The 17,701-nt window shown below is 43.3% G+C and overlaps 1 protein-coding gene across 3 annotated transcripts in view; it reads left to right on the top strand.

Moving 5' to 3' along the window:
- The window catches only part of CALN1 (calneuron 1), a 467,864-nt gene that overhangs the window by 438,071 nt on the left and 12,092 nt on the right, over nucleotides 1-17,701 (top strand). For 2 of the 3 annotated variants that reach the window (XM_007469910.1, XM_007469911.1), the window contains exon 5: nucleotides 16,429-16,585. In XM_007469910.1, the coding sequence (XP_007469972.1) occupies nucleotides 16,429-16,585 (157 nt within the window). The remainder of the gene's footprint in view (nucleotides 1-16,428; nucleotides 16,586-17,701) is intronic. The other variant, XM_007469912.1, reaches the window with a different exon arrangement.

Below are 17,701 nucleotides of genomic sequence, written 5' to 3'. Positions count from 1 at the left end.
GAGGACATGAATACTATTCCTATGCTCTCCTACGTGTTTCCCATCTTTCCATTGCATCATCCTGAGACACCACAGACTCTCCCAGGGGTTGGCTAGAGTGGGCTACCTGTAGGGACCCTCTGCCTGTATCTCATGGGAACCAGCTCTTTGAGAAAGTGTTCACCATTTACACTGTGCCCCCAGACTGCGCGTTCCAGTAGCTGTGACACCCTCGCCCAACAAAGCACGATGTACCCTGTGTCCAAACTCATGAAAATGAGATGACTTCTTCCCAGACCTAAGTGAGCTCTTGGCAAAAATGCCTTTACTTTATAAACAAAAACCAAACGTAAGGGCTTCCCTGGTGGCGCGGTGGTTGGGAGTCCGCCTGCCGATGCAGGGGACGCAGGTTCGTGCCCTGGTCCGGGAAGATCCCACATGCCGCGGAGCGGCTGGGCCCGTGAGCCATGGCCGTCGAGGCTGCGCGTCCGGAGCCTGTGCTGCGCGACGGGAGAGGCCACAACAGTGAGAGGCCCGCGTACCCACCCACCCCCCCCAAAAAAAGAAATGTAAACCTGTATTAGATTCTTGTTGCTGCTGTAACAAATGACCACACGCTTTGTGGTTTAAAACAATATAGATTTATTCTCCTAGAGTTCTGGAGATCAGAAGTCGGAAATCAGTTTCACTGGGCTGAAATCAAGGTGTCGGCACGGCTGTGTTCTTTCTGGAGCCTCTGAGGGGAGGCTCTGTTTCCCCATCATTTCCAGCTTCTGATGACCGCCTGCATTCTGTGGCTCATGGCCCCTTCCTCCATCTTCAAGAGCATCACTCCGGTCTCTGCTTCCTTCGTTATGTTGCCTCTCCTCTTTAGCCAAATCTCCCTCCGCCTCCCTCTCAGAAGGACCCTGGTGATTACATTTAGGGCCCACCCAGATAATCCAGGGTAATCTCCACCCCATCCGCCCCAATCCTGCATCTCAAGGCCCTTCACTTAGTCACATCTGCAAAGTTCCTTTTATCATGTAAAAGAACAGGTTTATAAATTCCTGGGATTAGTATGTGGGTATCTTTGGGGCCATTATTCAACCTACTACAAAACCCACTTCTAGGGCAGTAGAAATAACTCTGGAGATCCCACAGGTTCACACTTGTGCACACAGACAGTTCATACCAAATCTAAAATCATATATCTCCTTGTCTTCTGCTACATTATTTAACCTCTCTGAACTCTGACATCTTTATCTGTAAAATGGGCATAACGTAGGCTCCACCTCCTCAGTGCGTTAACCCCTGTGAGGCTTAAATGAGGTCACGTCTGTGATGTACCTGGCACAGAAGAAGCTTGCCATGCATCTAGCCTTTCCTCCTACCTGCTACCAGACAGGCCAGCTGGATGCTAAGCACTTGGTACCTAAATAGTCCATTCCTGGGGGATGTCCTTTCTCAGATCTGCAGCCAGAGGACCCATCAGTGGGTACAGCTCCCAGGCAAGTTCTCTATATTACAAATCTTCATCTAGAAAGGCACTGCCAATTGAAATGCAGCCCCTCCTTACCCACAGGGTAGTCAAACACATCTTCCGTGGAGCCGGGGCTCTGTGATGAGGCAACAGCCACATAGAGTCAACGTGACCGTGGACTCTGGCTAAAACGTATCAGTATGCGCATAGTTTCCTCCAGGGCTTGGAGACCAGTTCCTTCAGCTGAGCATCACTGATGTGGTTGTCTCGGGTTCAGAGACCCGCCCTGTAAGAAATATGGAGCCGGAAGTACTACTGCGACCTCCTGTGGGCTGAGCAGAAACACACGGAAATGAGAGCAGAGGTGGGAGCAGACAAGGCACACCTTGTCTATTGGGTACTGGCCAGCAGTGCGGGGAAATGGGCCACTTCAGCGTCCCCTCCAACCTGCCCTGGGGTCGAGCACCCTTGAAAAGGAACAGAAGGAGAATCACTGCCCGGAAGGGCTGGGGTCTGAGCTGCTTGAGGAGCAGAGACTGGGGAGGGGAACCTGCCGAGAGTGTTCGCCCCTTCCTGACGTCAGAGTGGAGACTCTTCCAGAGGGCAAAGCTTGTCAGTGTCAGCCAGAGACTCTGAGTCACATGTCTGCTCCATAGGGCTTGCAGGGGTGGAGAATTCCTTCCAGACTGTGGCAGTAAATAGGTGCTGAATCTCAGTTTTGGCGTGATTGTGAGTTTTCATCTTTCTTCTGAGTCGCCACTGCATTCCAGGGGGCATTTGCAGAGGCTGAACCACGTGTTACGACCCAGTCCCTGACTTGAAGTGATTCATTGGGAGACTGAAGAGCACGGTGCTTTCCCTCCCTCTGTGTCGTCATGTCCCCCATCCCAAGGGCAGGGACACCTGTGCGAGTCCAGATGGAGCCATCCCAGCCTGGCACCAACTGTTGTTTTTTCAGTGCCTTTACCAGCCTCCCATTTCTTTGCCGAACCTGTGCATCTTGTCCAAGGCTCCAGGTGTGTCTGCCTCTTTGCTCATGGCGAGGAGGGGGACTCTTAACACCTTGCATTTCAATCTCACTGTTTAATTCTTTGTGTGGGGAAAATCTTGGAGCCAGGAATGACTGCAGGAGTCTCTCTGGTTACACTGGTGTTGTCCGCACTTCACAACTGGGCACCACTGGCAGGCTGATGGCAAGATACACCCTTTGGGAGGGTCTCCTTCTTAGACAAGGGAAGCTGTGTTGCCCGTGGTGGGGAGCCAACCATGAAACAAGGCGCAGGCAGGAAGTTCTGTAGCTCTAATGACCTTGCGTGACCTTGCCGCATTGATGCTCAGGGCACACTTAGAAGATGGCTATATTTTTATGCTGCACCCAGATAAATGGATGAGCCATGTGGATGGGACTCTGCCCGAGATCCTGTCCAAATACCCCAGAGTATAGGGGTCACCACCGTGGCAAACTGTAACCAATTCCACCCCCTGGTTGGGAAGCTCCGACCCACTGACCTTCCATGCAGCCCTCTTTCTCTGTGGCATCATGCCTTTTGATGATGGGCAAAGAAAAGAATAAACATGGGCTTGTCCCACTGCTTATTCAGCTCATCCTTCTCTCAGAAGAGGAAGCAACTGTGACATCAAAGTCACTTCAAATAATGGCCCCAAATATACCCACATACTAATCCCTTCTGTGAAAGTTGAAATGTTTGGATTCACCTAAAAGCTGGTCAGGGAAGATGCGGCCTCCAGCTGGGCAGGTCTCGGCAGGAGGGAGGGGCGGGGCCTGGGGGCCAAGGCCTCAGAGAGCAGAGCACCCGGCAGAGAGCAGAGAGCTCCGTCCTAACAGCGGCAGGGCATTTCATCCCATCAAGGATTCAGGACTTGCCTGGAGACACAGGCACCCCTGAGGTTCCTCTCACAGAAGGGAAATGCATTCAATTTCCCTGCTCGTTCACATTGAAAAGATAGGGAATCTGATCATGGGAAGTTTCATTGCACTGGGAGCTCTTCCTGGCCTTCTTATGGATTTGGTGGGGGAACACTGAGTGGGGAGAGAAGGCATAGGAAAGCCTTTGCTTTGGAGCAAATGGAGAAGTCACATTTATTCATTCAGCTAACGTATGTCCTGCATCCAGCTGGGACCAGGCTCTGTAAAGGGACTGGGTGTAAACACTGTGTAAGGTGCAGTGCATGCTGGCAGAGGCCGATCAACAGAGAAAAGTAACTACCAGTGGAAGAGCAGTGGTAAAGAGATCTGGAGGGCCCGAGGCTCCAGTGATGCCCCTGTTTGAACCCTCTGAGCTGGTGGAGGGAGGGGGGTCTAGAGGGTCCAGCTTGCAGCCAATCCTGCATGCTCCTCCCTCTGAGTGCAACTAGGAGAGAGGACCCCCGAAAGGCCAGGGGAATCCTTTGACACCCCCATTGTTTACATCAATTCCCCAGAAGGGAAAAACAGGGGATCTTGAGGAAATGATCTTCTTTTTCTGTCGGCGCCACAGAGCTGCCTGACTTCCATGACCCATCACAGAAGGGTCATATGCACCTATTTAGAGACTATAATTCCTGGAAAGCACAGCAGGAAGGCCTGCATGTTTTGCCACCATGGTGGGCAGCCACGTGCTGGGAGAAGGATCTTCTTTCTGGACTAGAACTTTATATGCCTTAGTTCAAACCTGACTGGACATCAGAATCCTCTGGAGGGCTTGTTAAATACGGGTTCCTAGGACCCACCCCGAAAGCCTGTGATTCATCAGGTCTGGGATGGGGCTGGAATTCTACATTTCCAGCTAGTTTCTGGGTGACACTGGTGCCGCTGGTCCAGGGAACACACTTTAGAATCACTGGGCTAGATGGATCGAGGATGAACAGCCATCTTCCCGCTTTAAGAGAACCAGGCTTCCTGAGCAAGAGATAATCTGTATCCACAAAGCGGCTCATGGACACGCACAGTGCCTGATGCTCAGCGAAAATCCCTACAACCAACTGGGCAATAGGACCCAAGAACATCCTGGCCACTCTCTCCTTTGGCAAGTCGCGCATTTGGGTCGCGTGTTTCTCATTCATGTATTCGGAAACAGAAACAATAACAGCTATAACATTGGATTAATTACAGTTTAACAAGACTAAGAAAAAGAATGCAGAGGAGGAGCTAATCATGTGAGAATTGTAGGAGAGGCCTGTCTCACGTTCTTTAATATTTTAATCTTTAAAAGTGATGCAAGAGATTTTTAGATCTTTTTTTTTTTTTTAAGCAGCAACCATAACCAACTGGGACACAAAAGGAATGGGTAAATAAAATAATCATATAATACATAATACAATAAATAATATAAAATAATAAGATTATGGAAGGAAACAAAATTACACTGCAGAATTAAAATCTTCTCTAGAGAGAGTAGGGACAGAACTAACAGTGCAAAAAAAAATGAGTAATGTGAAATACAAAACAAAGTGATGAAAATTATTAGAGAAAAAATGAAAACTTTGGAAACAAAGAATAGAAATCTAAGAAGCATTCGTGTTCTGGAGAAAGGAACATATTAGATAGAACAGGAGAAAGACAAGAACCAAAGTGATTGTCAGGAAACAGGAGGCAGAAAATGACATTGGTGTAAAAATTAAAAGCCCCCTCACAGGGCTTCCCTGGTGGCGCAGTGGTTGAGAATGTGCCTGCTAATGCAGGGGATACGCGTTCGAGCCCTGGTCTGGGAAGATCCCACATGCCGCGGAGCAACTGGGCCGGTGAGCCACAACTACTGAGCCTGCGCGTCTGGAGCCTGTGCTCCGCAACAAGAGAGGCCGCGACAGTGAGAGGCCCGCACACCGCGATGAAGAGTGGCCCCCACTTGCCACAACTAGAGAAAGCCCTCGCACAGAAACGAAGACCCAACACAGCCAAAAATAAATTAATCGATTTTTTAAAAAAGCTCCCTCACAAAATTCCAGCCAAGATTAATGCAAAAACATGTCGTTTAGCAGAGCATGGAAAACATTTTTTTAGTTTCATGGATAATGAAATATTCCTACTAGTGTCCAGGAAGAAACAAAAATGATCTTCAAAGTGAAAACTTAGGCCACCATCCAATCTCTTTGCTCCTCTCCCGCAATAAACAACACTGGAACTGGAGAAGTTCCAATGGAGCTCGGAGGGGAAATTTTGTGTGATTCTGGAATTTTCTACCAAACTAAGTTGTCTGTCATGGGATGTGGGGAACAGGGAAGTATTATCAGATTAGAAGAACTCAGAAAATGTAATGTTCACAAATGCTTCATTGTCAAACTATTTTTTTAAGTTTTGTAGCAGATAATTGGATGGAAGTCAGGTACTCAGGGTTGGGAGAGTCATAGAAAAATGGAACTGAGCATTGAAGTCAATTAAATACAATGAAATAGCAGTAGCTGTTATAAATGTTACAAAATTAAATGCAGAAGCCAAATACTGTTCTAGAACAAGATGCAAATAGTAGAAAACGTGTCATGATAAATCTCAAATTAAACTTATGAAGACTATAAAGTGTCAGGTAAGAGATAGGAACATGAAGGTTTATAAATTTTCTTATCATATGTAAGGAAAATGAGAAAATGCAGTTTAATTTCTTGAATTTGATAATATAAGAAATTATGGCTTAAGTAATGCAGTTGATAAATGGAAAGATATCCACCACTATTATCAAAACTAGGACAACTGTAGGGTTTTCTTTTTTCAAAAGACAAAAGGCAAGGAAAACATAAGGAAGGTCTGAAGGCTAGAAAGCAGGAGATGAACTAACAAAAGTACAGCCAAACATGTGTATAACAATATATGAAAATGTAACTAGACTCCACCATTGGAAGGCAAAGAATCTCACGTTAGATTTTTTTTAAAATCCAACTCTATTCTCTTTGTAAGAAATGTACATTCTCTTTATGAGACATACCTTTTTTGGAAGTTTTAAAAAAACTTTTATTGAAATATAGTTGATTTACAGTGTTGTGTTAGTTTCAGATGTACGGCAAAGTGATTCAGTTATGTGTGAGTATATATATGTATGTATATATAAATATATATAAAATGTGTGTATATCATATATATATTCTATTTTAGATTATTTTCCGTTATAGGTTATTACAAGATATTGAGTATAGTTCTCTGTGCTATACAGTAGGTCCTTGTTGGTTATTTATTTTATTTATAGTAGCATGTATACTTTAATCCCCAAATCCTAATTTATCCCTCCCAAGAGACATACCTTTTTAAAAAGACATGTGTATAACATAACACAGAAAGTTTAAAAACCAAAGGAGAGATGTTTAATGGAAAATGCACACAGAAAGAAAGCAAGCATAGCCATATTGATGTATAAATAGATGTTTTTTCCAATAGAAGGCACTTAAATATTTTTTTAATATTTTGGGTTTTTTATATGTCTTTATTGGACGCTTAAATATTTTTTAATGACAGATTGTGTATATTGATAACAACGCGCAGTACAATTCTGTACCCATTTCCAATGTGTGGGTTTTTCCCCACACCACCAAGCAATTCTCCATCACCAGCTGGGTGTTCTACAGTTCAACTCAATTTTGACACTCTCTACTCAGAGACAATATCAGATCCCGGAAGTTAAGGGCTTGAGCTCACAAGACTGCCCCCGACGCCACCACCTCAGATGCCAATCACAAGTCCAGCTTCTCACCTGTGCTTCTGATTGGCCTGTAAATCGGAGGTTCCCACAACCCACCCCTTGGGTTCTATTAATTTGCTAGAGCAGCTCACAGAACTCAGGAAATCCGTTTACTTACTAGATTACCAGTTTATTACAAGGCTATTAAAGGATACAAATCAATGGCTAGATACATAGGGTGAGATCCCAAACAAAGAGGCATCTGTCCTCATGGAGGTGGGGGCCTGGCATGGCAGCACGTGGATGCATTCTGGTTCACTCACCTAGAAGCTCTCTAAACCCCCTCCTTCTGGGTTTTTATGGAGGCTTCACGACATAGCCAAGGTTGATTAAATTATTGGCCATGAGTGATTGATTCAACCTCCAGCCCCTCTCTCCTCCCTGGATAGCAGGGGATGAGACTGAAAGTTCCAACCCTCTATTCATGACTGATTCCTCCGGTGACCATCTCCTTCATCTTTAGAGGATTTCCAAAAGTCACCTCATTAACATAAACTCCGTTGTGGATGAAAGGGGCTTGTTATGAATAATGAGACACCCATTTATGGTTCTGATGTGATTTCAGGAACTGAGGACAAGAAACCAAATATGACAAAGATGCTCTACGGCTTTTATCACTTAAGAAATTCCAAGGGTTTGGGGAGATGTGAGCCAGGAACAATGGACAGAAGACCAAAATATATACTTATTATAACTCCTAATATCACACATACCTTACCCATTCCGTAAGGGAGGCTGCCCATCCGTTTATCTTGATATCCTCCCAGTGCCTTTCCTGGGCTTTTTCATACTCAGTACACTCTTCCCATGTGTTACCATCTTTTCTGATGACTTTTATTATCATTTGTATGCAAATGACTTCCAGGTCATTAGCCCATATTTGTACATCCTACTGCCTCTTGGGCTGTCCCTCCGGAACCGCCAGTGCACACATCCACAATTTCACGTCACCTTTCTCTCCAAGCCTTTTCTTCCTCTGTTCCCATTCGGCTGAGCGTAAAACCCAGGTGTGATCCTGATTGGTTCACTGAGCTTCACCCTCCACACACAAGTCATCTTGTCAAACTGTCTCTTACGTGGCTCTTGAATGCTCTCTGTCGCCACAGTCCACAGTTAAAAAATGATTAAAGAACACAATTTCGGTCATATCAGCAAACTTTATTTAACATTTCATGAAGCGGACAGGCTCCATTCCGAGAACTGCAAAATGGGGTAGAAGGCAGGAAGCTTTTATAGGATAAAGAATAAAGAACAAAGAAGAGAAAAAACAAAATATTTGATTGGCTGGGGTCATAAGGTCACCCTTGTTTGGCGTGAGAAAGCCCGGAGTTGGGTTGGCATTTGGGAGTTGGCCGACTGGACATACTGTGTTTCTGGTCAATAGGAGTGTTTACAGGGACATGAAAGTTATCTAGGTTTTGGTTTGCTGGCATGACACCCCGGGGCAGAATTGTCTTCATCTTGGGCCTGGCAGGCTATTTCAACACCACCATAGCTTCTGTTATTTCAATAGCCTTCCCTCCGGTCATCTTGCATCTTGTGCCAGCAAAGGGTAATTTTTCTCAGGCTCAATCATGATGAAGTAAGTTCTCTGTTGAAAATCCTTTCGTGGCACCCCATCCTACCCAAAAGGTAAAACTAAGCTCCATTCCTCAAAAACTTAAGCATAGAATTACCATTGATTTGGCAATTCCAATTCTAGGTATATACCCCCAAAAACTGAAAACAGGGACACGAGCAGATGCTTGTACACTTACATTCATAGCAGTAACAGCCACAAGGCAGAAGCAATACCAGTCAGTATTCAGGGATGGATAAATAGAAAAACAAAGTATACATACGATGGAATATTGTTCAGCCTCAAAGAGGAATAAACACTACGACATTGATGATCCTTGCAGACATGACCCAAGCAAAATTAACCAGTCACAAAAGGACAAATACTGTACAATTCCACTTCCACGAGGGACCTAGAGCAGTCAAATTCACATTTGGCTATTTACGGAAAGTAGAATGGTGACCGCCAGAGCTTGGGGGCGGGGCGGGGGTGGGAGGGGATGGGGAGATAGTGGTTAATGGGTAAGGAGTTTCAGCTGGGGAAAATACAGAAAGCTCTGGAGAATGCCGGTGGTGATGGTTGCACAACAAGGTGACTGTACTTAATGCCACTGAACTGGACCCTTAAAAATGGATAACATGGTAAATGTATGTTATGTATATTCTACCACAATAAAAAAGTAAAAGCAGACAAGCAAAAAACAACCAAGCTGTGGATGGACCTTGAGATTATCCTAGTAAGTGAAGCAAGTCAGACAGAGAAAGACAAGTATATCACGTATATGTGGAATCTTAAAAAAAAAAAAAAAAATGACACACATGAACTTATTTACAAAACAGAAACAGACTCACAGACATAGAAAACAAACTTATGGTTACCAAAGGGGAAAGAGGAGTGGGAGGGATATATTAGGAGTCTGGGATTCAGAGAGGCACTACTAAATATAAAATAAACAACAAGGACCTACTGCATAGCACAGGGAACTATATTCAATATCTTGTAATAACCTATAATGAAAAAGAACCTGAAAAAGAATATATAGATATATATAACTGAATCACTTTGCTGTACACCTGAAACTAACACAACATTGTAAAGCAGCTCTACTCCAATAAAAACAACAACAACAACCAAGCTCCTCTCCATGGCCTTTATTGACTAGCACCCCGCCCACAGCTCTCATCTTATCCCCAACCACCTTCTCCTGCTCCAAACTCAACACCTGGCCGTTTGATGGACCTGTGAGCTTTTACATTCCCCAGGGGTTTCCAAGCCATCCTGGGTGGCCCTTATCACAGTGAGTTATCCCACTGAATTAAAATCACTCATTTGCTTGTCTTTTGAAAGCAATCGACATCTCGCTCACCTTTGTATCTCCATCACAGTATCTGGTGTGGAGTCAGCCTCAATAACCATTTGTTGAATTAGGAGATCAATCTTTTTGCTATAAAGGATAGCCTCGTTTAAAAAATATTAGGACTAAAAGAACAATTTGTGGAGATGCAATTCTTTTCCACAGACTGCAGTGTGTTACTCATGGTCTTTGACACATCAAGTCATCCCTAGAAACTAAGGTTATACAAGATACAGATGATAATTATAAGACTACATAATATAATTAATAAGGATAACTATATTTGTGTAATTGACTCAACAGAGATTTTACCATAAGGGCAGACTCCTTAGGTTCCTAAAAATAGCTGTACAGGCTAAAGTGTATCTTTAACCAAGATTCACTAAAAACAGAATAAAACAACAAAAATCAAACCTAGGAGAAAGAAAAACAAATAGGGTTAAAAATACCAAATGGGATAGAAGAAGCATTGAGAGAAATTTTAAATCATGGAACTGTTGTGCATAGTTACATGCTAACAGTGATGAAAATATTTTGGCTGGTTTTCTGAAAAAGGACGTGATTTCAAAATTGACTCAAGAAAAATTTAAAAGCTCAATGGATTGATTGATCACCATGGAAGAAATACTTGTTGGCATTGTGCCCATATTGTTTTATAGTGATTTCTTTCAAACTTGTAAAAGACAGCTCTATTCTGACAATGCAGAAAACATGGAATTCTACTCAACTGATTTTGCTTAAGTATTAATATCCTCACATTAAAACATGACCCAGAGAACCAAATAAAAGGAAAACTATAGATTTCTGGAATCTCCATTTTTCCTTCTTTTTTTTTTTTCTTTTAAAAATTTATTTAATTAATTGTTTTTTTTACATCTTTATTGGAGTATAATTGCTTTACAATGGTGTGTTAGTTTCTGCTTTATAACAAAGTGAAGCAGATATACATATACATATGTTCCCATATCTCTTCCCTCTTGCGTCTCCCTCCCTCCCACCCTCCCTATCCCACCCCTCTAGGTGGTCACAAAGCACAGAGCTGATCTCCTTCTCTTTTTACAGCCCCTGACTAGTTCTTTTCACCTAATATCTGAATTTCAGCAAATTCTCAGCTGGTGAGAGTTTTTCCAGGTACTCTGGTCCTTCAAATTGGTCTTTCAGGAAATGGTTACTCATTTTCTCAGAGTCTCTTTGATTTTGTCATTCTTTGTCTCTAACCATGGCAGAGGGGCCCCAGATTTCCCATCTGTGAGGTCCATCACCCTCACCATGCATTTTGCCAGGCTTCTCTCGATATCCAGGCTAATAACCACATGATCTCCTATCAAATCTAAAGGGAGATTATGTCATGGGTCAACCCTAAGTGTCTCGGAATTCACTTTCATAGTCAATTAAACTGTGATGCAGAAAACAAGTCCACTTTACACACACACACTCCCCCTTCAATTATTCTTACTCATATAAATGTCTTTGAACTTGAGTCATTTAGGTTTCCAGCAAGTTCCAGTAACCCAATTTAATTTGTCAGAACAAGGGGCATATTGAAAGCCAGGTAGGAATTGCTTTACAAAGGAAGCAGGGGGAAAAAATGTCTCAAACTTCCTTTCATCATGATCCATACTAACTTAAAACATTGATTTCTGTATTCAGTCTTGGGTGAGTTATACTACAGAAATCCCAAAGTCTTAGTGGCTAATAACCAGGGTTTACTTCTCACTCAAATTACATGCCCTTCGTGGATTAGCTCCATGTTGCATTCACTCTGGGACCCAGGATGAAGGAATGGCCCATATTTAGCGTGTTTTTGTGGCAGAAGAAAAAGAGAAATGGCAGAACACATGGATAACTTTGAGACTTCTCCTTGGAATTCCATCACTTTCATATAGATCAATTTCTCCCTCGTTCACTTGGCCAAAGCCTGATGCTAATGGGCAGGGAGATATAATCCTCTCACAGGAAGGGGAAAGAAATCATTGGAAATAATATAACCAATTACAGCCCACACTCTTGTTCATAAATATTTATTTCCCTCCCTTTAGCCACAAAATATACTCATCCCCTCCCCAAGGGAGACACTCAAAAGTCCCATCCAATGACAACAGAAGACAAGATGTAGAATCTCAAGATGTACATCAAATCTGGGTGTGACTTCTCATGATCTGGAGACATATGAACTGCAAAGTCAAATTACCCAACTGAATCCACCCCATCCCCCAACACACACTCAATTTTTAGTAGTGGAACGGGGTCAGGTTAACCACCAAAAATATTCCCATCCAGAAAGCAAGCAATGGAACACGCATAGCAGTCCAAGTCTCGGAGCAATTCTGAAATCCTGTTGAACAGACCTTGAGTTGAGGTATGTTCCCTAATTAGACCCTAGTTGTGTTTCCTGGAAATGGTGCTTGATGTCGTTGCATGATTTCATCACCATCTGGGAGATCCATCCTTTTGCATTTGTTCTCTTTGTACTCACCTGATGAAGGTGAAACTGCACTCCTTCTCAGATGGGACTCGAACCTAGCCAAAGCTCAGACTGGGACTCAAACCCACGGGCTGGGACTTGAATCCACGATCCCTGACTAGAAGGGGTCTAGAACCCACTGTCTTTTTTTTTTTTTTCTTTAACATTTTTATTGGGGTATAATTGCTTTACAATGGTGTGTTAGTTTCTGCTTTATAACAAAGTGACTCAGTTATACATACACATATGTTCCCATATCTCCTCCCTCTTGCATCTCCCTCCCACCCTCCCTATCCCACCCCTCTAGGTGGTCACAAAGCACTGAGCTGATCTCCCTGTGCTATGTGGCTGCTTCCCCCTAGCTAGCAATTTTACATTTGGTAGTGTATATATGTCCATATACACTTGCCCCTAGGTTCTTCATGACCTTTTTTTTTTTTTTTGATTATATATATGTGTTAGCATACGGTATTTGTTTTTCTCTTTCTGACTAACTTCACTCTGTATGACAGACTCTAGTCCATCCATCTCACTACAAGTAACTCAATTTTGTTTCTTTTTATGGCTGGGTAATATTCCGTCGTATACATGTGCCACATCTTCTTTATCCATTCATCTGTCGATGGACACTTAGGTTGCTTCCATGTCCTGGCTATTGTAAATAGTGCTGCAGTGAACATTGGGGTACATGACTCTTTTTGAATTATGGTTTTCTCAGGGTATATGCCCAGTAGTGGGATTGCTGGGTCATACGGTAGTTCTATTTTTAGTTTTTCCAGGAACCTCCATACTGTTCTCCATAGTGACTGTATCAATTTACATTCCTACCAACAGTGCAAGAGAGTTCCCTTTTCTCCACACCCTCTCCAGCATTTATTGTTTGTAGATTTTTTGATGATGGCTGTCTTTTGATGAAAACCACTCACCTGGTGTCAGGACTTACTGAAGCTCAGGTTCTTTTGCCTCATCACAGAAAGAACTCAGTGTGAGGCAAAGCGACAAGCCAAGAGTGAGTTTATTAGCACAGGACACTTGTGAGAGATACAGGTGGGCTGGCAAGGGAACACAGCCCTGAGAACAAAGCGGGCTACATTTTTATAATCAAATAAAAAGTGGGGAGGAGAGAAGACCACCTCTTCCTCATTCTTGGGCAGATGTCATGGTGCTATTTAGATCATATATATATTAGCAAAAGGGTGGTAACTTATACTAAAATATGGTAATTTATCTCAGGTTTTGGTATAATGTCCCCTTTCACCTAGTTTCTTTCCCCTTTCACCTATATTTCTGTCTTGGCCACATGCAGAAATGCTACTCTTCAAGGACTCTTAACTCTCTGAGTTCATGTAACAGGATTCACATCCCGTATCTATTGTCTTGTGTTTTAAATATCAGGGTTTGTGGCTTGAGTGTGTCTGGCACTTGGATGCACCTGGTCTTCTTTCAAGGTAGAGTAGATTGTTGCTAGGTTACTGGATTCTTTTCTTGAGTGGTTATTAGCTTACAACAGTCTCCCAAACTCCCTTAAAATTCCTTTTCTGTCTTAATCCCCTAGTGAGATTTCTAAGCTGACTATTTAATTATCCTACTCTATCCCTATCAAGGGTATTGGAAAATGTACCCTTCTTGGGGCCTCTGTAACTTATCCTCAAAGTGGCTTGTGCCCATAGAAGGTTGGGAGCCCAAAGATGATTTTGAGTTTTGAGCAGTCATAGTCTTTTAGTCCAGGCTGTTTGCTCTTGGCTCTCTCAAAAAGTTAGTCATTTTGAAAAATCTATTTAACTCCAGTTGGTTTCTGCTAATATCCACAATTATTTTTGAGACATACCTCTCTCTAAACTTAATGACCAGCTTTCTGGGAGAGCCACCTAACATATTCAGAGATTTTAACAAGGGACATTTTGATTTAATAGGCTTGGATTGTTATTTATAGCATTTCTCAATTTTATCTCTTCCTAGTAGGAGATGAGAAACAATTGCTTCTTTCAACCCTGCAAGACCAGAAGTTTGGGGGTTGTCTCTATTCCTGGCTTGCAAAACAATCAATTATTTCCTGAGTTCATCACCTTTTTTTCAAATTGAGTATAATTAACATATAACATTATATCAGTTTCCTATATATAAGATAATGATTTGAAATTTGTGTATACTGTGAAATGCTCACCACAAGAGGTCTAGTTAACATCCATCACCACACATAGTTACACATTTTTTGTGTGTGAGGAGAACTTTTAAGATCTATTCTCTTAGCAACTTTCAAATACACAATACAACGTTATTAACTGTAGCCGCCATGCTGGATATTACATCTGCAGGACTTATTTTATAACTGGAAGTTTGTACCTTTTGACCCCCTTCACCCATTTCACCCACTCCCCACCCCCCTGCCTCTGGAAACTACCCATCTGTTCTCTGGATCCATGAATACGGGTTGGTTCGTTGGTTTGTGGATTACGCACGTAAGTGAGATCATACAGTATTTGTCTTTCTCTGTCTGATTTAGTTCACTCTGAGCTCATCTCTTTCTTGTAGATGAGCAACCAATTGCAACCAGAGCCTGCTGAGTCCCAAACTTTTTACCTAAAGCCACAAACCCATTCAATGTGTATCTGCCCTCTGAGTTATCACAGGCAACAATTTTACCAAATGTTTTGCTACTGCATAACATGGGTTGTTATCTTTCCAGCCTCCAATAACAGTTTTCTTATTTTCCTGGCCCTGCAATCCATACATCATCTTTTAGAATTTTTGTTATGGTAGCTTTTCATTTCTATGTACTAATTTCTATATTGTAAACCAAGTTATACCAAATCTCTATGGCTACAACGAAGGGCATTTGTTACTCCCATTTACTTTTCATTTCTGGGCTATCTTCCCCACTTTATCCTCATTCTGGGACCCCAACAGATGAAAGAGCCTCTTTGTAGGACAGAAGGAAAAGGACACAGGCTAGAACCACGCAATGGCTCTTAAAGATTTTAATCGATGTGACCTATGTTAGTTCTACTCACATTTCATTGGCCAAGAAAGTGACATGACCAAATCTGATAGAAATGGAGTGGAAAAGTAAATTTTCTCCCTTGTAGCAGAAGAACACAAGTGGAAACGCTACACCTTTTTTCACCTGTTCTTCCTCATAAACATGGCTTTGGAACGTGCATTTTATCTTGTTAGAGCAAGATACATGCTGGCTTCTTGGAAGATTTAAAACTTTCTAGAGACATATGCATTGTCTGAAGTGTGACACACTCCAAAGTACATGAGGTGTGGAGGGGTGACAGCAGATGGCTGGATGAGTAGGAAACCAAACTAGCAGGTGGCATCTTTTTCTCCAAGATTCTCTACTGCGGGGGTAATCGCATTCCTTGAATTCCCGAGAAGTTCCTGCAAGTTCACAAGTGTGCTTGGAGCTAAGCGTGGCAGAAAACTGCTCATCTGATGTCTTGAAAAGCTGGGACAAATCTCTGTAGGAAGGCTTAGGGCTTGCTGGTCATGCCCCAAGCCGAGTTCTCACCCCCAAGTGCCCCAGACCCTCTCACTCCTCTCTTTTTTTTGAAAATTGATTGATTGATTTTTGGCTGCGTTGGGTCTTCATTGCTGTGCTCAGGTTTTCTCTAGTTGCAGCGAGTGGGGTCTACTCTTCGTTGCGGTGCACGGGCTTCTCATTGCAGTGGCTTCTCTTGTTGCGGAGCACGGGCTCTAGTCGTGTGGGCTTCAGTAGTTGTGGCACACTGGCTCAGTAGTTGTGGGTCGCGGGCTTAGTAGTTGTGGCTCACGGGCTGTAGAGCATAGGCTCAGTAGTTGTGGGGCTTACGGGCTTAGGTGCTCCGCGGCATGTGGGATCTTCCCGGACCAGGGCTCGAACCCATATCCCCTGCACTGGCAGGTGGATTCTTAACCACTGTGCCACCAGGGAAGTCCCCCTCTCACTCCTCTTTATCTCCACAGTTCGACATGCAGAGGATAACTCTGGAAGAGCTTAAGCACATCCTCTATCACGCCTTCCGGGACCACTTAACGATGAAGGACATTGAGAACATCATCATCAACGAGGAAGAGAGCCTGAATGAGACCTCGGGGAACTGCCAGACGGAGTTTGAGGGCGGTAGGTACCTCTGCTTCTGCTCTCTGCCTGGTCTGGGATAGGCCAGCCCTTCCACATCCTCTGTATGAAAAATGTGTTTACAGTCTCTTGGGCCGAAGTGGCCTTGGATGGAAGCCACAAATCCAGGACCGAGGTTAAAAGATCCTTTTTGCCAAGATTTAGTAGGTTTCTTTTTTTTCTATTTTTTTCCCCCAACTCTGCATTTTTGCAAGACCTGTATTGACCCTTCCTTCCTCCGGTGACCCTGAGGTCTGTGACTTGAGTGGCTTTGTGGTGTTGGCCTTTATTTAGTGGGGGCTGCGTGGGGTGATGTAAGGAGCCTGTTTGAGCTGTCTGCAAACCTGGGTCAAGTCCAGTGGCTAATTGTGTGACCTTGGGCAAGGGGTGTATCTTCTCTGAATGAGTTTCCTCACCTATAAACATCAGGATAATTATACCTACTTCATAGGAATCCTATTTTATTCTCTCTGAATACACTGGCCAACAAAAGCCCTGCTCATGAAAAAACTCTCATGAACTTCACCAAGAAAGTAAGGTTCTCCTGGGGCCAAGAAAGAGACCTGTGAGAGGTCATTTTTCTTGGACTCATGAAGGAAAGCTTAAAAAAAAAAAAAAAAAAAAGGCTACCTTATTCCCTAATCAGTACAGATCAGTGCTGCTTTAACAGCTCTGATGTACAGAAGTTTTTTTAATTACCTTAAAACAGCATAGCAGGCTACGGGCAATTTTTAACTTATTTAAGGTTGAGACTTTTTTAAAAGGTCTACTGTTTCTTTCGGTTCTTTTTTTCTGAACATTACAACAAGCCAATGTGTACAGATGGTAAGCTGTCACATAGACACCAGAATGGAATTTGGTTCTTTGGTTTGGGAGCTGCTGTGTTAGAACCAGCCGAGGCCCACGACAGGCAGACAACACGGGGCTGAGCTTGTCTAGGTGGACGCAGTGGTACATCCAGACCTGGTCGTCCGTGGGCCCTGTGAGGGCTGAACTGCTACAGGAAACGGGAGGTGGCTTATACCCCGAGGTGACAAAATTAACTCAAGTCAGGGAAATAGGGAGTGGTGGGATTGGGGTAAACTTGACAGCAATGCCTCCTTGTAAAGGCGTTCACGG

The sequence above is a fragment of the Lipotes vexillifer genome, unplaced genomic scaffold (assembly GCF_000442215.2).
Source record: "Lipotes vexillifer unplaced genomic scaffold, Lipotes_vexillifer_v1.1 scaffold128, whole genome shotgun sequence".
Classification (NCBI taxonomy): domain Eukaryota; kingdom Metazoa; phylum Chordata; class Mammalia; order Artiodactyla; family Lipotidae; genus Lipotes; species Lipotes vexillifer.
This window is presented reverse-complemented; position numbering and strand designations above follow the sequence as displayed.